Here is a 21,038-nt window from a genome sequence, read left to right as displayed (position 1 = left end):
ACGCTGCCCGATTCGACAGCACCATTATTTTATGCTGTCAGCCAAAATCTATACCCTGAGGGGCACACAGTGTACATGCTCTTCCTTCAAAAAGCGGCTGCAATTCATATCATCCGTATGTATTGGTAAAGCACTTCAGTTCCACACAGCACATGACAGGCTGGTACCAACAGGGAAAACTCAATAACTTCTTCACATCACAGGAGTGTTTACAAAACTGTGCCGCGCTCAGCAGACAAATTACTATCTGGTGATACCAAAAGAGGGAAGCACCGCATTGTAGATAGAGGTGTAAAACTCCACGATTCACGACCAGATATGATTTTTAACACAACTTTGGAAATGATGCGCAATGTGAATGTGAAAAAATAGATGGCAGCACAGCGCACTGAATGGAGAAACGTATTGGACAGATGGATCAGACAAATCATTAGTGACAACTATATTGATTTACAGATAATTGTACTGTACAGTACAGGAGTACTCCAATGCTCTCAGCTTGAAACATGTAATCATCATGTCTTGGTGTGAAAATTCATGCTGTCTGTAACTTCAACTTGTATTTAACATTGTCTGTCATCAGGTTTTGTGAAGGCAGGCCCAAGTTTGAGAATCAGCTAAAAGTTGGCCATGCCCGGCCTGCTCCTCACTTCCAAGAGATGGGGATGATCACCTGACTGAGGGATATATGTGTTAGAGATCAATGGTCATTTTGAGTTTAGAAATGTACCATCCATGTCGTTTAGACGGCCACCTTGCATCATTTTACCTCTATGGCTAATGGCATTTAAAATTATATGATATGAAAGTCCGAGGTCAAATCAAAAACTTGTGTGATAAGACATGTATCATCATTACATGTACCGAGGATAAAGATTCGCTGAGCATCGAACCTTCAGTAAAGCCCGCAGCACACTAGCCGCAAACTTTGGCGACAAGAAGCGTTCAGCTGACGCCTCTCGACGCCGAAGTTGGCGGCCAGTGGATCCCGGTCAGAGCACACCTGCCCAGAATCGGCGTCCAGTAGCGTCTTTTCCGCCACTTTAGGCTGCCATTTTGAAATCATGTGACATCAAGACGCATACTGATTGGCCATAGCCTCGCCACCGACGCCAATTCAGGCGGCAATCCGTAGCACACCTGGCCTCTTCTTGTGTTCAAACGCGGCGACAAGCGTAAAAAATCAAACATGTTAGATATTTGGCGTTTAGTTGCGGCAAGTCGCGTTCGCCGATGCCGTTCGTAGCAGACTAGGGATTTTTCAGGCGTTCAGGACTCTTGCGGCAAAAAACGCCTGTGAACGCCGAAGTTGGTGGTTAGTGTGCTACGGGCTTTAGGGAGATGCAGCACTTTTTGTGTTTTCGGTTTGAGCCACCTGGTGGCAAAATTAGAAATCGAACCGAACCAAATATTGATTCCGAGGTGTCATTTTATAGGATGACACCCACCACAAACCCAGTTTGAAGTTTCTACACTGATTGGTGAGCATGTGTGCCACCATTAATAACAGGTGAATGTCGGAGAATGAGGGACAACAATCGCCAGTCCAGTCGCACAGAGTTCACACAGTCACAGGATATTCTATATTGTGCAAATATAGTAGGCTACTTTTGTACTAACCTTAAGTTCAGCTTTTCTTCCTGTTGCTCAAATTCCTGTAAAAACAAGAGAAGAATCTTATAAGTTTAAAATGCAGAGCACTTGCAGGGTGCTTTAGAGATCCATGATATTTTGCAGTCTGAGCATCCTCGGTAAATGATGAAGATTAACATGTAAAGGTTAACAGCTGAGAAGTGAATCCAGGGGGAGGGTGGGCCAACCCCTCTTTCTCTGACTCCATCACTGAAATTAAGCAGTGTTGGGCATAGCTAGTCTCTGAATTGGTGGCATGTTACAACTGGCAACCTTCGACAGAAGAGCCTGGAACTAAGGTGTAGCTCACAGAACTAAGGTGTAGCTCACAGAAGAGCTCACTTGAGCAAGGCACTTAACCATACTTGCATGGGAATTCAACATGCAATGTACTAATGTAGTACCATCCTGTCAAGAACAAGTTGGAGTAATACATCTATGTTACACAATCTGGGATAGGCTCCTGCCCTGAGGAGTCTTTGTTTAGGTATGACACTAGGTATGACCTAAACTGGCCTGTCAAGTCTCACCAGCTCACAAACTAGTCAACACCCAAAAGCGATCTTGATGATGTGTTCACATGGTACATCTACAGTACATGCATATGGAGACGCTTCTTTATCCATAGATGGGCTGTAATTAGTACGATTTTTGACAATTTGTGGTATCCGGGTGAAAAATTGCTCACCTCAATTTTGACATCTTTCTACAAAACCTATCGAAATAAAGCAACTTTGACTGAATTACACGCCTAAGGGAGGGGGGGGGCAAGGTGAACAATAGGCCTATGTTCAGCAGTTGAGGTGTATGCCAGTTAGAATAGGAGCCAGGGTAGAATACCATGAGTATGTGGATAAACCCGTCACAGCAAAACCAGGTGCATGTCACTCTGAGCTTGGCAGGTTGAGACGGACTGTTTGTTCATTTCTCTGTTGTCTGCCTTTTGTGAAATATGCGCACATCAATTTCTTCCATTATCTCCTGGTGTCATTTAGGCTCATCTTCTGTGCGACATGCACCTGATTTTGCTGTGACAAGTCACATATTATAGTACCTCCTGCCGGCATGGCCCGAGAGTGACTACCAGATATTCTTCATCTCCAAGACCATAGGGTGGGCTGCTAGCTAAACTGACCTCTTCAGACATGTCCGTGCACATTCTGGCAACCTCGTCCACATGCAGCTGATCAGTAGAGTTTGCGGCAGATGCCGTCCCACCTGATTCGGAATCAGACACTTCAGCAGAGCCCCCATTTGAGCCTGAATTACGCACACCACCAGCAGCGGACTGTCGAGACTTTCCCACTGATGGCCAAGATTTCCCTTTGATTTTCAGTGAGGAGCGTATTTTTGATCCTAACAGATCCAATTTGAGCTGTTCCCGAAGTTGTTTATCCATGCTTTCATCCAAAGTCACTTTACACACACAACTGGCCTAAGATTTTATATGGATCAGATCTACTCAGAACACTTAGGAAGTAGGGTGACATAACAAGACTAATCATGCAAATAAATGCCGATAATCATGCTGATAGAGGTGTCTCAAGGGAATTTAGTCCAAGTCTTGCTTTTATTAGCAACACAATTATTAGACTGTTGGTTTCGATACTTAAAAACAGATTGTAATTTCAAGACTGACTTTAGATCGAGTCAAGATTTTTGCACTTTAACCCTTTACCTAGCTGTCAAAGTCTCATCATACATGTACCCCAGAAAACTGTGAAAGTCACACTTCTGCGACATTTATATAAATATTGTCCGCCACGGAGGGTAACATGCCGAATGTCAGCCCGCCAGGATGAAACGTCTCCCGAGAAAACTGGCCATGAACAGGACAGGAACAATCTTTCATGATCGCAGTTTTTCAGTCTCCTCTGCACGACTCTGAAATAAATTACCAAAGGACATAACGGCGATCGAGGATCCAGACACTAAGCACTGAAGTGTCGGCTGTTCAAGGGACACTATCTGTGATGAATCACAGCTGTAGCGCAGGCATGCAAACAGCCAACTGGCACATTTTAGGGAGAAAATTAGGATTTTCTCTTTTAAATTCAGGGATTTTTTTGGGATAATTGGGCTCAAATTTAGGATGTTTGAGGACAATTTGAAGGTTATAATTCCAATATTTTCCGATGTTTTCATACTACAGGTACTTACGTATCTTCTGTATAGCACTAACGGCTTACCTCTTGAGAAACAATATACTATACCCAGTTACCGTTTACGCTTTGAGATGCAAAGAAAGCACGTGAGACTCCCCCTATGACCAAGCTGATACCAAAGTTCACCTTTCAGACATCAGATGTCGAGTCTTTGCCATCTTACCATGTGCCTCAAAAATAATCAGAGAGAGGATGCGATGCGGCGCGGATGTTACCCGAAAGAAAAATGAGGATATTTTAGGAAAATTGGCGGAAAAGGCTGAAATTTTAGGGCTGTTTGCATGCCTGGTAGCGCTTCAGCAACGCTATACAAATTAGCCTCAAAGTCAAATCAACAGTCAAGAGTCATTATTATTACCATTGTCATAGTTGGAAATGGGAGATTAGATTACTTATTAGTTCCTGGTTCCTTTAGTCTGCCCTTCTCGAGACTCAACTGAATTTAGTTTGACAGAAGAATGATTAAATTGATAACAGAAGGTCCAAAGGTACATGTTTATCAGTGATACCGAGACCAACAGTACACTAACTAATTCACACATGCAAGGAACAGGACACCAAACGTTTGGGATCCAGCAGTTGGGTCAGGACTAAACATTTGTGACCCGCTCTACCAAAACTAGGCGCTTGTCGCATCTGAACTTGACAGGTTGATACAGACTTGTTGTTCATTTCCCTATTGTAGACCTTTTGTGAAATGTGACCAAATCAGTTTGTAATAGATTTCACAAAAGGTCTACAATAGGGAAATGAACAACAAGTCCGTATCAACCTGTCGAGTTCAGATGCGACAAGCGCCTAGTTTTGGTACAGCGAGTCACATTTGACATGCCCTGACAGAGTGCAGGAAAAGACATGGCAGGACCTTTGCAGACTGTCAGATTTATTAACCATTTTCCAAGTCTAAACATCTCAACGACAGGAAATGGGGGACGGAATTGGACTAGAGGCCCACATGCCTCAACTTGGAGGAAATAACCAACATAGCAGGTACTGTAGATCAAAGCACATTGCTTTATGCTTTTTTGTAAATACAGGGTTGTTCTTGAAATTTGGCCACAGAAAATGCTGGAAAATTCCAGTCCCCACAAAGATTTGATAGGGGCGACTAATTCTGATAAAGGTTCTCCACCGTCTGATGTTATGGAAATGACCCCCCCCCCCTCCCAGGCACTTAGCTCTATTCGTGATGTGACACCTTTCCCAATGTTTTGCTATTATGTCCTGAAAGCCGTTTATAGGCCAAACTGCAAGTTAAAGTAAAGACATCCCGAAAACAATTACAATACATTAGCAATATTCTGATTCATGTCAATTATGATCATATTCATAATAAAAAGTTTCATAGCTACAGCTGAAGCAGTCTGCAGGGTACCGCCGAGTTCCGTGATATGGTCCGGATGCTGTTGCTGACATGAAGTGGAAACCAACTAAGAACATAATGCCCCTACCTCAACTTCCATGATTTTGTTGAATGAAGCCATGAATAACCTCATTGATTCCCAAATCAAACTTGGCAGTTTCAACCCAAAACCCTTCTATTGACATGATTGATATTAGTCCAAAATCCTACTTCTCTAAAAGCCTACCATCACATGTACTGCAATTAAAAAGTCATTGCAAGCAGTCGGCACAATATCAGCACCTACACGCAATATGCAAGGTGGACGTTGATCAGTCATTCCCTAAACACCTGGTCTTTAAATAGAAATCAATGTTGGAACAGCTGGTATAAAGACATTAAACACAAATGACAATCGGAAAAAATACGAGCAGTGACAATGACCAGGTTGCACACTATTTAGTTTGCAAACAAAAAATATTCAAATTTTATGACTAGAGTAGCCACACAGCCTAGAGGTTCTCAGGACACTCCTGGCCACCATTCCAATATAGACCTGAGTTCCAGCACAGCCTACAGGGTGAGAACCGGGACTTCATTTCTTTGAATGAATGTACAAGCAGGGATTCAAGGAACAAAAATTCCTGCCTCTTTACAACCAAATCAAGAGAACCCCAAATTTTTGGACGAGACTAAAAGCCACGATACCTTACATTGCAGCATAACCTTAGTGTCTCCGTAGTACGAGCAAGTCAAAGACCCTGGCACACAGGGAGCAGTAATGTACATCGACCATGTCTACAACTTCAAATCTCATGTACTGCTTGATTTCATTATCATTATTTTTACAGGGGTGTCAAAACGCTAATTTGTGTGCCAAAGTTGCAAACCGCAAAATAAAATGGCCGCAAATATGTCTGGGTTTACATACACATGTTGCATACGCAATTGATGTTTTGTCGGACACGACATTGACAGTGACCTGCCGATTGTGGGCGTCCACGGGCGTTTGAAGGAAAAAGCTGCGGGCGTTTGGAGTGCTAAAGGGTTAAAGCTGATGGGTCAAATCTACATTCCCGAGTAAGACAAGAGGCCCAGCTCTTTGGAATGTTCGTGAAGTGCATTTGGATCTTCTACTGAATATATCCAATACCCCTAGTGCACGAATCAAAAGTGAGGCATTCTCTGCAGACACCGTAGTCCAGAGTGTGCACTTTGAGTGAGAGCGGAGCAACTGCAGAATACCCGGGACACTCTGTGCTAAATGATAGGAATGTGTACATAATGTACAGAGGACAGAGTGTACATAATGTACAGAGCTACTACTGGGAGGGTGAATCACTGGGAGCGCTATTCTGTAGTTTGGCCCTACTACTCACTGTCCCGGCTATTCTGTAGTTAGGCCGACGCTGTTTATTCTTCTTACCACTTGACTATTACTACTCTGCCTACCTGTCCTGTAAAAAACATGGTGATCGTGGCTCTCAGATAAGGGTGTCCCCATATTTCAGGCTCGCAACAATGTATAACAATAACCAAAGCTAGCATGTAGGCTATGTCTATGTCATGTACAACGTCGTCATGCACATTCACCATTCAGCAACCATACCGAAACTTCAGCAGCTGCTGGGAGGAAAAGTACATAGTCGATCAAAAAGATAATTTGCCACGACCAACAATAATTATGTCTTTCTCATTTCCTACCTTTGCTTTTCTCATTACTAAAGCTAGCTGCTGTTTTTCAGAGTCTGAAAGTGCTGACAAGTCGGGGGAAAATTCATCACTCCCCGTGGAAGCCATTTTGTCTGACGTCATTGTCGGAAATCCATTTCCGTATCCGGCGTTTTTGCGCAATTTTCAAATTATCTGCTTTCATCAAGGCTAACGACCTGTCAACTACGACGTAGCCATGACAACATAATGTTTGATCGCAAAAAACCTTAAATCACAATCGTCAACATAACATGTCGCATGCCACTCACTGGTGGTGGTGGTGGTGATGGGGAGTGTGGGGGGGGGGGAGGGGTGCTGAACTACATTGTAACACCCGGTGTGACGGGGATAGTAGTCCTAGGGCTGATAGTCCGTGTAACAATAGCCCGCATTGCTAAATGTTTTGGTTAGGGTTAGCGGTACAATAGATCATGCTGCTTAATTGGTCATACAATGCTACCGGACTATGAATCCAGGGGGACTATATCCGCTGTCACACCGGCACAAAAAGTTTCAGTGCAATTTATTGTTTATTTGCCGCATTGAGGTCAATTAGAGGACCGGGAGTGGGGAGGCGCATTGTTGACCCCTGGCCCTGGGTCTACAGGTTGATTGTCGTCTGCCCTGGCTGCAAGTCCTGCATTGGTCAGGAGTTTGTGATGGTTGTATTGGAATTACACCCTGTGATGTAAGATAACCGGTGTGAAGGAAGTCGTATGAACATGGCAGGCTGGATAGATTTCAGGACCCAATTATTTACTGATGATATCACCTGCCTTTTATGTGGTCTCTACTGTACTGTTGAGTATGGGAGCGCATCAACGAAGAGACACACAACACGCAAACTAAAGACAATTCCTGGTATGACTCGTGACCACTGACTAGGTCAAGCAAAGCACAGCCAGAGATCTACTTGAGATACTAGAGCAGAGAGGACCAAGGTACTTGCCAAGGCAAAGGCAAAAGAAATAAATTATCATGTGTAACTTTAATTATTTACATCAGAACATTTTGAGGGAGTATCAAGTGATAATTGCATGCAGGACGTAAGTTATATTAGTTAAGTTGGGTTTTTTCGTCCTGGCAGGATTTGTGGGAATCCTGCAAGTGTAAACAATTCTAAGGGAAAATGGTTGTAACGTGACTTAATAAGTCCCGAGGTGATTTCGTTTATAGTAAACATGGTGGTAAATACCAATGTCACCTGGATTAAGCGGTGGCAGAGAGAACCGATTTGACCTTTTTAAAAGGTGCTTAGGACACCCTCCTGGACCCAACCGAGACCATTTCGGTTCCAAGCCAGTTAAAATTCGTTGTTACCCGGGGACGGTTATTTGAAAGATTCTGTTTTTTTTTACGGGGGTCGCTTTATTCTTGAGCATGTTGCAGACCTTTGTCTTGATAAAACCACGCTTATAGTTTGTTTATGAACGACCCTTGTCGCAAGTCATAGACTCATGAAGAGCAACACTTAAAAGAAGACTTATCCGGTTCTGATGAAGATTTTAAAAATTCGAGAAATTCACCCCAAATGGGTCAGTTAGGTTCAATAGTGCGATTTTTCATATGTACTCAATATCTCTCGGTGCAGGGGGTGTTTCGGTGGATACATTTTGCACCTAAATCACTACGTCATTTGCAAGAAATGCTGTAGCCAGGCCAGAAATTAATCTAGTCAAATTGACCGGGGACCGACCGGGGATGCATTCAGAACTCGGCCAACTGGTCCAGTTCTAGCGCATTGAAAGTACGAATCCTTGCACACATCGCAGATCACAGACGAGACCCTTTGCGCAGAGCAGCGATTTAAACGAGGTGCATGATCCAGCCAAGGCCTAGTAGATCTCGATGATTAGACTATTTTACAATTATGAATTATGTTCAACTGACTAAACCGAAGACATCCAGTCCCCAAATTCAGCCCAGATAACAGGGTCTATACAAAATGGCGTTACGCAACCACTCATTGTCAACTCGTAACGAAAGGGGAGCGGGTTCGATTCCATAACGAAGGCCAAGAACCTGATTGATTGGTCGATCATTCTTGCATGTGACCAGGGCGCTATTGAAAACAACACAGGTCTGATTCCGTGCTTGACACACGAATTTCGGAATGAACGAAAGCATCATGTCTCTCGCACTCCACGGCAATCAGAGTGGCTACCCCGATTGTTTTGAACGCACTATTGATAGTTATCTGAAGATCTGGAAGAACCTAATCCACCAGGAAATCAGTGCGGTCACCATCGCAGTCGCAGGAGAGATGTGCAACATCTACAGACGACACGCCAGGTTGGATGACCTGCACAGGTTCCTCGCATCCGGGTTCTTCATCGGAAACGAAGAGAGATTCTGCACCAATGAGAAGTTCACACGGGCGCTTGTTATTACGAGATACAGACAGCATAATTTCAGAGAAGTTACTAAACTTTTGACCGTGAGTTCTACTTCAAAGATTCTTTGTATCACCGATGTCACATTACCCCCAAGCTCAGTCGCCCTTGTATGGAGGCACTATATGCCTAAACGTTTGGCACGTACTTCCAACCAAGTATTGATGTGCCCGAGTCATGCAATGGGCGGAGTTCGTCTAGGACCCGAGGGTAGGGTGGGTGTGTTACATGTGGTATTACGTCATGTTTAAACTGAACATCTCGTCAAAACATTACAACATGACACAAGTGGCGAGTAATATGAATACATCTATATCATAATACTATAAGGCGGCTCGCTAAAGTGCCATTTGGGGGTCGTGTTTCGTCTCGAAATTTTGCACGTTTGCAGGTGATATGTTATCCTGATGCAACGTCATGTTTATTTTCGGAAATTTACTTCAGCGGAGCAGTAATGAGGGATTTTTAATCGGACACGGTCAATTCTCCTTATCACTCACGGAAGCCAAGCCATTGCTGTTCAGTTATGCAGGGGATTAATGAATCACCTGCACTCCCTGTGGGGTGAATAACACTACCTGTTGAACGGCTGGCTGTAGGGGGATGATTGGAACAGCCTGTACACGTGTTGACCTGCTGAACCAAGGTTAATGTTATTTTCAATCCACGATTGTAGGTCACCTGATCTTCGAGATTTCGCGGGAAAGAAATTGTAAACAAACGCATGTGTGCAGTTCAAATGTAAACAAAAATGTATTTTGATACTTTTGGTTGCTGGACTTGGGTTTTCCCGCAGTAAGGAGCTGGGGTCAAATTGATGGTCTATCGTATATTGGTACTGTATTAGCCAGAGCTAGCCCTTGATTATGAAGGGATTTCCAAATTAAAGGTTACAATGGTATGTTAATGTGCTCACCACAGCTTTCAAAACTTGATGTATCTGAAGAGGCACTCTGAACTTGGCATGGCCTTATCAAGGAGCTGCTCACGGTGCTGAACTTCTAGCTTGCCTGTCGACTAAGTGCCTTGCCCGAGATCATGCTACATGTAGGAGGAGCACGCATTTTAAAGTTTTAGTAGTGATAGTGCAATTGGTCCGAGCCATTTGGAGGCCGACATGTGAAGGCCTATATGGGTCCTCCTTCATCTCCGTATAAAAAGGGGCATATTGCTGACTAAGGAACGAGGTATATTCACATTGCCTCATCATCTCATTCGGACCAATTGATTTACTTTTATATGCACGCATACAGCACGCCACAGGGTCCGAGTCTGTGGACAAATGGTTGGTTTAATTTGTCTCTTCGATATTGCTCCTTTGATATTGCATTATATTTTCATTGCAATTCAATCTATTCAAGGTATAGCCCATTTGAACCTGCCTGCGCCACGGGTACAATGCTAGTTATGTAATAATTCTCTTGATCTTTGTTCGTTTTGTCACGTACTCTCACATATGGTCACGTGACTTCCTCTGGTTTAAGGGATGACCATAGGCACCACCACTTTGGCTAGAAATTCTTAAACAATCAGAACATCTTCGATTTGAAAATTTCGGAGGTTTCTCTCTGGAAAACCAAGAACAGGCTCCCACCCTTGAAATTACCATTCACTTCATCAGATCTAATTGCTTGAGGATGCTTCGTTCTAGCCGAAATGTAGGGTCAATCCATAATCTGATGAACGAGGTGACGCAAGAAAAAATAGATACATTAATATACAATATCACTCAAATATGTGAACTAAATGCTTACCAAATTTTGCCACATGCAGCTGAGATCAATTATTTTGGTTTTGAGTTTGTTCGATCTTTTTATCTGCATTCGTTATTGTACAATAGCAATTTAAATTTTGGAGGTTTTATAGATGGTTTGCGAAAATGAATTTCGGGCATTTTGTTGTGGCAATTTCACAGGAAACATAAGTAATTTACTTGAAGTTGTCCATGCGTGTCTTATAATGTTCGTGATATTTTGGTGATCATTTGATTTAAAAAAGTACTTTTATGTCATGCTTAAATCTCCGGTTGCTTGTAAAAAGGAAGAAATGGCCGAAAAGCATTTTCTATTGGGTATTATAAGTCACCAATCAAACTCACAATAATGCATTCATTATTCTTTAATTGAGGGTGGTGTATCATGGGGGGGGGGGCTTCCCTTTTCTGACAAAAAACGTGCAAACTTCGATGGTATTACACCTCCCTCAGGACATCAAAATAATCATCGGTACATGTGTCTTATCACTGTGGTCTGAGTGCGTTAAAAATACTCACCGTTAGGCCTACAAGGTTCTTCATCCCTCAAGAGCCCTAGGACAAGTCATACGAATTACCACTATTAGACAGCAGATATCTATAATCTTAGTAGTATATTGATAAATACATTTTTAGATAGAGTGTAAGATTGTAAAAAACAGGTTGGGATAGTGCTAGTCACTAAAATAAGGCCTCAACGAAATCTCTCCCCTTCTCTCTGTCTAATTCGTTGCATTTGCTGCCTCGTCCTATGTAAAGCCATTGATCAAAAAAATATCGACAACAAAAACGCTAAAGTATAGACTTGTCTGTTGTCGATGAAGCAAAGCACCAATCAGACTGGCTAGTTTTGTTGTTAGCAGCCAGGAGAATTCATTCTTTGAATGTTTCTTTCACATCTTTGCGAGTATTGCGGAGTAATGCGAAGATCTAAAGCACCGTTCGGCGCACAAAAACTCACAAATACTGCATGGGCGCATAATGATTTATTTATTGGGTTTCAGCAAGAAGCGTGCCACACGTAGTCGTTTTTCCTGCCACTAGACAATCATCATACAGCCCATATTCATTGTGGTGATGCTTTTATTTTCCAGTCGTGTCGCTTTACGTTCGAATTGGAAAAACTCGTCGCCCTCTGGGATGAGGTCCACTATCAGATGTACATCTTGGAGGACCCAAGCAGATATCTCACACCTCTTCAGAAGTTTAGGCTCAGGAAAAGGTGAATATCCCAAATGGGTACATGTAGTTACATAAATTCATTTTTATAAAGACAAAATATCAAGTATCCACCTCAAGCTGCGAAATGTTGAAATTGTTTTATTCTACGTGGCTACTTTTTTCTGACAAATCGCCCGTCCATTAGCGCGAAGCTCAATTCATCGGGAGTTGTAATTTCAATTTTCATCTGAGTCTCGTCATCTTACAGTAAAACTGATTAACAGTGCATTGAATGAAAGCCTATTCATTCATGAAATAAACGACTGTATTGGAGGAAAAAACTACTTATATCTAGATCTATAACATGGATCGATGATGATTAGCGATGCACATTTGACCCTTTGAATTGGACGTACCTGACGATAACGTACAAGTTGTGCGACAAATCCTGCTACCTTTCAACCGTGAATGGCATTGTCCTTTAATGTTTCTTAGGTACCCACCGCCAACGAGCATTTGTCCGACCGGTGAGCGCACATCAAACTCACTTCCTAAAGCTGCGAAAGCAATCCTGCGCCAATGGTTGTGCGACCACACTCACAATCCCTACCCCACCATTCGACAGAAGGAGGACCTCGCCAAACTGACGCAACTTGAGATACATCAGATTCGCACATGGTTCGCAAACACAAGACGTCGTCTGCGGGCCAAGCTGAAAAAAGAGCTGGGCAGCTTAAATGTAGGGAAGGGTTCCAAGCTCAAGATCCTCACTGGCAAGGTGGATGAAGACGACAATGACGACGAGGAGGCGGACCCAAGTGGAGCAGACGATGTCTTCCAAATGGACGCTAACCAGATCAAATCCTTGGTTGGGAGTATACTCAAGGTTGACAGTCCCACGAGTTCACAGGAAGATGTCAATGCCTCTTGTTCCACTGGGTACGGGGAGCTACCTCAACGCAATCAGCAGATGCGACATAATCCTACTATCACCAGAGCTCAAGCCATGCAGAATCTTCAATATGCCCCGCCAGTCAACATGATGCCTTGTAGAAATGACGCCCCTACAATGACAATACCGTACAGGAACTTTCAGAACCCAATGCTGAGACCTTCATCTTCTCTGGGTGCACCAGCGAAACCGATGTCGATGGCTAGTCCTGTCTCATGTCCAATGTCCATACCAAATACCAACAGGTTTGAATTTCCAGAGACGAAGTATCAGGCCCCAATGTCAAGTTTCAGCTCATCATGTCTGTGTCAACCGACGGCCCCGTCTCGTCAATTCTACCACCAGGAGGACCTAATCCAGATCTCATCTGACGAAGACGACAGGGAGTACAGTAACATCAGGCATTCTATCTCATCTATTCTGACTCAACAGCAGCAGCAGCAGCAACACGAGCAGCAACAACAGCAACAATTCCAGCAGTACCAGCAGTACCAGCAGTACCAGCGAGTGTTCGGCGTGCCGGCTCCAATGAGTGGAATGGTCCAGCAAAGTGACCCACAGCAGACTGCCGTCGGCAAACGTCGCTTCTTTTCCCCTCCGGCACCACAGCGTGTTGTCTCAAGCGTACAGCAGGCACACCCTTCTTCATTCATGCCCTGTAACAGAGTCATTGAGAGCTATCCTAGGACACAGAATTGCTCCTATCAGCAGAACCAAGGAACAATCTTCATGCAACCTACCCAAACTTGCATCCCGAACCAACATCCTGCATTTGCGTCTCCGAGACAACCTTGTTGGACGCCGACAAGTGGCGGCATCTACCAACCTCTCCAGATGTCGCGAACGATGTATACGAGCCCAGTCGCTGTGTATCATAAATTCAATACCCCGTCCCCGATCCTTTCTGCCAACACACTTTACTCCGAGCCACAGTACGGATACAACCAGGTTATGACGCCTCCGTGGACTCCACCAGACATATCCCAGAACGTAAACAATGCTATGCAAATCTCGCGAGCACCGCAGGCGACTATGACAAAACCTACCGGCATAATACATTCGGACCCTGTCATCAGATTGGAGAAACCGCCAACTGCCAGAAACCTGTTCTGCACTCCGCGAGAAGAATCTCCATGCAAAGGGCGGACTATCATTGCCAACCTAGTAAAGAAAGAGCTCGATCCTGTGTCAATCAAGCTTTGCGCCCAGGCTGATACATCAATCCTTGACCTCAGTCATCCGCAAGACGAACCAGAGGCAGGCACTCCCGAATCAAGCCAGTTAGTAATCGGTAAGTGATACGGAAACAGTGCATGAACACACGAGCGATTCCACGGACGGTGCACTGAACTTGACAATTTCACCAACTTACTTTGATCCAGGATCTATGTCGTTTTTTTACTAGGAAGTTGGTAAACTGACAAATTCAGTTGACAACCGACCTGTTGGCTTGCTCTACTTGTTACTACATGTGGGCCGGTCAACCGACCAATTGACTAGGCAAATTCAGTTGTAATTTACAATCTCCGAATGCGTTTGTAACGTTCAGTTCATGAGCAAGTATGGAACCGCAGATATGTACATACAAATAGCTATTGAAAAGCATACTATTTTGTGGTGATGAGAGATGAGTTTGAACTAGTATCCTGCGTCTTTCATGCTTCTTGATTATATGTCATGAACCCTGGGTATATAATAAACATCACCCTGTGTAGGCGATAAATCAACAGAGAATTGTCAGCGGGAAAGTTCACCCTGCGCAACCTCTTCCCCAGGGCGTTAAAATGAAAGTAGACAATAAACAGAAAAATATGGGTTCAGATCAGTGGGCAGCGAAAGTTATTTTTCTGGAGCACTTGCATAACCGTCACTGACTCGTTAATATTTCAAACATTAGTTCTTGAATGTATTGAGCTCTGTATGCAGTGGGTACGTCATCTTAAAATCTTGGTGTGAGCGTAAACTCGATTATTTGACATCGGAATTTTGAGAAAACACACACATGTAGGTGTCGTTGAACAAATAACGGCGCTCAACACAGGTGATCTTGCAGATCGGTGTCATTCAAATTCACACACGTTATGAAGATTGAATCTTTCGCTTTCCGGACGTACTGCTTCTTATTTGACAATACTCGTCTCAATGCATTTCAACTTGTTACAGACGAAAAGCTGCACACCCCATCCACAGAGCCCGAAAACAATAGCTCTGACGTCAGTAAGGCGAATGACGAGGGTGATCGTGGAAACGAGGCTGATATGAGCTGTCGTGGTGATGACGAAAGAGAGGTTCCGACACCTGAGTAAGTGTTTTATGGATGCGCATTCTCGAAGCAGATCGAATTGTGTTCTCTCTGTCAGTGCTAGGTTCCATTTCACCGTGAGGTTCCGGATGTGGAGCACAGGCGCGTGATGATATCCACATTAACAGATCAATAGGTTACGGCCCATTTCGCCTACTCCCATTTCGCCTACTCCCATTTCGCCTATTCCCGTTTCGCCTACAAAATTTGGTCATTTCGCCTACAACCCATTCGCCTACTCCCATTTCGCCTACTCCCATTTCGCCTACAACCCATTTCGCCTACAACCCATTTCGCCTACTTCTCATTTCGTCTAAACCCATTTTGCCTACTCCCATTTCGCCTACTCCTATTTCGCCTACTTCCCATTTTCCATTCTGCTGTAGTATGGTTTGCCCAGATAGTGGTACTATAAAATTTGTGGATAGTTTGTAAATATTTTAAGTGGGTGTCTGCTAAGAAAAGGTGGGATCCGATAGGGCTAATGCCTTGAATATTAAGGCCCGCATTGAGTTCCTTTTCCAGCATAATCAGAAAATTGCACTAAGTATTTGATCATGTGGAGCAGTCATAAGGAACCGGACAATGTTTTGGTTCTGGCCTATTCCCACAATCTTAGATAATCAATTATTGCCTGGCTATAACCTTTTACAATAGGGAGCATGCTTCTGAGCACCCCGTACACTATGTTGCTATCACCTTCATTGTCCCCATTCTTGATGCGGTAGAGACCTGGGCCCAGAAAAAAAGCAGGTACACTTTTTTTGGCCCACCCTGTAGTAGGTATATGCCTGCCCCATACCCATGTACAGGACCTATAAAATGTCCAAAAATGCCTAAGAAATATGCCTTAATATCACATAGTAGGCGAAATGGGAAGTAGGCAAAATGGGAAGTAGGCGAATAAGGAGTAGGCGTAATGGGTTTAGGCAAAATGGATATTAGGCGAAATGGGAAGTAGGCAAAATGGGAGTAGGCGAAATGGGTGTAGGCGAAATAGGAGTAGGCGAAATGGGAAGTAGGCAAAATGGGAAGTAGGCGAATAAGGAGTAGGCGTAATGGGTTTAGGCAAAATGGATATTAGGCGAAATGGGAAGTAGGCAAAATGGGAGTAGGCGAAATGGGTGTAGGCGAAGTGGGTGTAGGCGAAATGGGATGACACCGATCAATAACGATCAATCAGTCCCACGAAACCCGCAGAAAACACACTTATAACCAACAAAAGACAACCCTATACATTTGATATCACCCTAGACATAAATGAGTATACTATTTTGCCGATCATTTGTGTATCAGTTGGTTAGGGGCGGATCGGTCACTTTGATTCTGGTATCTTCACGCACTTGTGATTTACTTAGCGGATCGTCGAGAGGCGGGCCACAATGGCGGGGTGTTGGCAGTCAGGTATATTACCGTGAGGCTGTCTTTTGTGACAACACTTTGGGGACGGAGTAAATTGCTACTATCCTGACGAAATAGGTGATAAAAGACAAAAGAGTTCATTCGAATGATAAAAAAAGTATCAACAAAAAGTCTAACAAAAGGTATTGAATTCATGACTCTAAATCAATATTATTTACGCTTCAAATGATAAACATGTAATAGGCATTATCTATTTCCTAGACGAAGGAGGGATACGACGGATATCAACGGACAACGCCGATAGATTGCCCTGTTATTAATAAATGTTTCATATTGTAAATGACCCGATAGTAAAGCTGTTTAACGTTAGTTGCAACTCGTCGCTGAGAATCATCCGGTTCTACATCGTCTATTTTATGGAAACATCCATGCACAAGGATTCAAAACTAGCTGATGTATGTACAAATGTAGTGATTTAGTCTATATGAATTATGAATTAGGATGGAGATAGAAATTAGTAATTCTAAATATAACTGATGGGTGAGCAATTAAGATAAACCATCTTCAATTTCAGGCCTGTGTTGGCCCCACTGAAGCCTTTGAACCTTGGAGACGCATTCGACCACACCGACCACACCGACCACGCCGTCGAAAATTCTCCTGGTGACCAAATGACATCCACTCACACGCATGGCGCGGGGAGTTCCATAGAGAAGCGATCGCCCTATTTCCAACAGCCGATCGACGGTGCCCAGGGTTTCGGTGAGAAAACATCAAGCATCCAACAGGCGGGTTTTGTCGGTACTTTCCAAGGAAGGTCAACTTGCTCGCCAGAGGCACACAGTGCCGTGGATTATCTGGATGAGCCCCTCGGGTTTCCACCCCAACGTGAATTCCATGATGATGAGCCCGTGGGATTCTACGTGCAGGGCCGGGAAGAGACGAAGTATGAGAGTCTCCAGTCCCTTACCAATGTGAAGACCAGTGGTTACGAGGAAGGTACTGCGTCGACTGGCCTTACAGTCAGCCCCATGCTCCTTACCCAACTCTGGGAGACACTTCGAAACAACCGCAACTCCACGTCGTGAAATCTTGAGCGCTTACCTCCCTCTTCATCCACTGTTGCCAATAAAGATGGTCAAACGAGCAGGATATGAGCGGAGTCTTGAACTGATCATCAATGCATTTACTCGGAAAAGAGATGTCGCGACATAAAAGATGGCTGCGATTGCGATGTCAAGCGCAGTAATGCCGCTCACCTATTTCGACAATGGCGAAGACTGTTTACAAATACTGGAACGTTATCGACAGCAGAAATTGAAGGAGCGTGTAAAAAATAACATGGTAAAACTTCTGAAAACATCTGAAATTGATCAGATCTTTTATCAGTCCCCAAGAGAGACTAGCAATTGACCACAAGGGCGGCAGATAGTTTTGTCTGCTGGTGATCTTATTCGTGGTCAGAATGATCAGTGTCGAGATGATTAAAAAATTCACAAGATTTATAGGAAGTATTTGAACTTGATTTTGAAGAACGGGTTCACCCCTCCCACTTCTCAATTGATTACAGATGATGTTTCCTGAAATTTTACAATGTTTTTTTTGTACACGATCACTTGGAGGAGTTCTACCTAAATATTTGGTAGTTTAGAGAACCAAGCAGACCCAGTACCACACTGGAAAGGATTTATTCATTTCGAATAATTTGAACTCTAGCACGATGAGGATACTTAGTAAAAGATGGGTTTGGGAGCAAATTGAATTGGATAAATTCCCGCATCCTGAGTATGATCATAGTATCATCCTGGTAATAGCTCAAAATAAAATGCTCGTTGGCACAATGGCAATCATGTTTTCGTTCAAACTGGTAGGAAGCAGCTCCTTTATCATACTGAAATTCCAGCGGTATTGCCTCCGATTAATACCTCCACCCATACCACTGAAGAAATACGTGTCATTTTTCTGTATACCGCGCGCCGCGCCTCACTTTTCGGTTCACCTCGCCCAATTTAAGCCGTTTCTGCCGTATGCAATGTACACTATCTCTATGCGGTAAAGAAAGCAGGATTTCGTGAACCCGTTTTTACGATCACACAGACCTGACTTTCCATGGCCACCGCGCTGCTAATATGAACTGGATTTCAAAATAACTTCACAGGCTTTGTCCATTTAGTCTCCTCTGGACACAACGTGATTTTCAACGCAAAGCATAGGCCTATTGTGGTTTTTGAATGAGACTCAAAAACGCTACACTTATCGAGATATGATCAGACCGGTGATCAAGCAATTGTGATGGTCAGTGGAGCTGAAAGGGTGGATGTCGTCCTGGGTGCCGACAAATGGTACCCAGGTTCGAGATCGACTGGACAATAAGCACCCTAAGTGCCATTACATTAGACAAACAGCACCCAGCTTCTTTTTGCCTGGCTCACGGATCTTAGGGACGACGTTTCTTGCAATCTCGTTTTATCTCGCGCCGTGGTACTTGCGGCATTAGCAGTGCTCGAAATAAAAAGAACAGATAAACAGAAAAAAACGCGTTTAGGCCTATAGGTCTTTGAAAGCAAATTTCGGATATATCCCTCCTATATACCTTTTCTGAATAAATCATCCGAAATGTGCTTTCAAAGACCTTAAGGCCTAAACGCGTTTTTTTCTGTTTATCTGTTCTTTTTATTTCGAGCACTGCTAATGCCACAAGTACCACGGCGCGAGATAAAACGAGATTGCAAGAAACGTCCTCGTCCCTAAGATCCGTAAGCCAGGCAAAAAGAAGCTGGGTGCTATTTGTCTAGTGTAATGGCACCCAGGGTGTTTATTGTCCAGTCGATCTCGAACCTGGGTACCATTTGTCGGCACCCAGGACGACATCCACCCTTTCAGCGTCAGTGGAATCACGCTAACTTGTTACCATTGTGTGAACAGCGATACCGTTTATTAATGGGTAATAGCTGATAAACTTCAGCATTGAGATAGATTGCATACAAATGCATGCTGTACTTCTCGTCAAGGTATTGGACTTTTAGATAGTGCCACGATCGGCAAAAGTTGGAACAAGAATTATTTTCGATTTGTATCCGGTTAAAGCTGACGGGTCAAATATACATTCCCGAGTAAAGCTGAAGCTGTGCACTCCCGTGATGAGCATTTGGATCTTCCACTGAATATACCCATTTAAAATGCCTCAGTGCACGAATTTAAAACGAGGCATTCTCTGTGGTCACCGTCGGATACACCTGAGTGAAAGCGTCCAGAGATTAGTGAAGAAAATATTCGAACGAAAAAGTCTTCATACGATCCAGTCACTGGATCAATCTGTATCAGTAAGGCTTTCATTAAAACACGGTATTGCAAAGATCAATTGAACAAACTCTTTGTATCTTTATAAAATTATCGACGCCAAGATACCACTCTAATTACTTCGGTCTATTATCAAATTGGTAACGAAATACATTCTTTCACACTTGTGTTGCCAATTTTGCTGCTATAACTTTTTTTCTTCAAATTTGATATTTCAGTTAACGTCTTTTTCTGCGTCCGGTGTTTTTTAGATGCACGCCAGATCGTCAGTCCGTTTTCGGAAACTAAGTCGGCTGTCCTAGAGAGTTCCACCACAGAGCCCCGAAGCTTTGTGGGCAGGTTGGTGCCCTTTGGCCAGTATTCCTCTCTATTCTTGATAAGGGGTCTGAAGCACATGAGCTGGAGTCGGGCTGTTCAAAACCATGTTATATTTAACGGAGCCGTTACGTGTTAACGTGAAATGTTTAATGGGATTAACCGAAAGTGAACATTCCTTAGGATACTTAACCTAACCGTTAGGGATCACGTGACTTTTGTACTTTTTAACAACCGGGTCCTGGTCTCCAGCCGGCTCCATATTTTCTAAATCGGCAGTGCCCTGTTTCGGTCGATCGTCCCCGGTTGCTTCCTGTTTAGCTTCGTGATGCTGTCAGTCCGTGGGTTGTGACCATTGTTTTCTTCTCTCCTTACATGCTATACCTTAATCAGTCTGTCATACCCGTTTCAAGACAATGCTGCTCAGTGGTGCGTGATCGCAGCAATGTCGTAAAGGTGTCATTGGAAAGTATATTGCTCCTACTTCATGAAAAATCCATTGCTTTTGTGATATGACTCTAGAGTTGGTCATATCAACGCTTTTTCACAGGATTACCCTTTTTTGGGGACACACTGTATATTATTTGTATTGAAATGCATTTAAAGCATTAAAGTATAAGTCAAAACGACAATATTCGGTTACCGTGT

General features: G+C 43.6%; 2 protein-coding genes across 2 annotated transcripts in view; one reads left to right on the top strand and one right to left on the bottom strand.

The window, feature by feature from the left end:
• Window positions 1-3,031, bottom strand: part of LOC135492953 (oxysterol-binding protein-related protein 11-like) — a 51,786-nt gene extending 48,755 nt beyond the window's left edge. The window contains exons 1-2 of the mRNA XM_064779700.1: window positions 2,768-3,031; window positions 1,621-1,655 (exon numbers count right to left, since the gene is read on the bottom strand). Coding sequence (XP_064635770.1) covers window positions 1,621-1,655; window positions 2,768-3,031 — 299 coding nt within the window. The remainder of the gene's footprint in view (window positions 1-1,620; window positions 1,656-2,767) is intronic.
• Window positions 3,032-8,980: 5,949 nt separating this feature from the next.
• LOC135491971 (uncharacterized) lies at window positions 8,981-19,104 on the top strand. Its single transcript, XM_064777974.1, has 5 exons — window positions 8,981-9,289; window positions 12,093-12,220; window positions 12,655-14,402; window positions 15,275-15,413; window positions 17,350-19,104. Exons 1-5 carry the CDS (start codon window positions 8,981-8,983, stop codon window positions 17,861-17,863), a joined length of 2,838 nt encoding a protein of 945 aa, XP_064634044.1. The 3' UTR covers window positions 17,864-19,104.
• Window positions 19,105-21,038: the final 1,934 nt, after the last annotated feature.

Source organism: Lineus longissimus, chromosome 8 (assembly GCF_910592395.1).
Source record: "Lineus longissimus chromosome 8, tnLinLong1.2, whole genome shotgun sequence".
In the NCBI taxonomy this organism is placed as follows: Eukaryota; Metazoa; Nemertea; class Pilidiophora; order Heteronemertea; family Lineidae; genus Lineus; species Lineus longissimus.
The sequence above is the reverse complement of the archived record's forward strand: the minus strand, read 5'-3'. Positions and strand labels throughout refer to the sequence as shown.

Excerpts from the sequence above, each read along its gene's own strand:
- LOC135491971 (XM_064777974.1), top strand. The coding sequence starts at position 8,981 with ATGTCTCTCGCACTCCACGGCAATCAGAGTGGCTACCCCGATTGTTTT. Across the intron at positions 9,290-12,092 it reads AAGTTACTAAACTTTTGACC|TCGTGTCGCTTTACGTTCGA; the intron begins GTGAGTTCTACT and ends TTTATTTTCCAG. Across the intron at positions 15,414-17,349 it reads AGAGAGGTTCCGACACCTGA|GCCTGTGTTGGCCCCACTGA; the intron begins GTAAGTGTTTTA and ends CTTCAATTTCAG.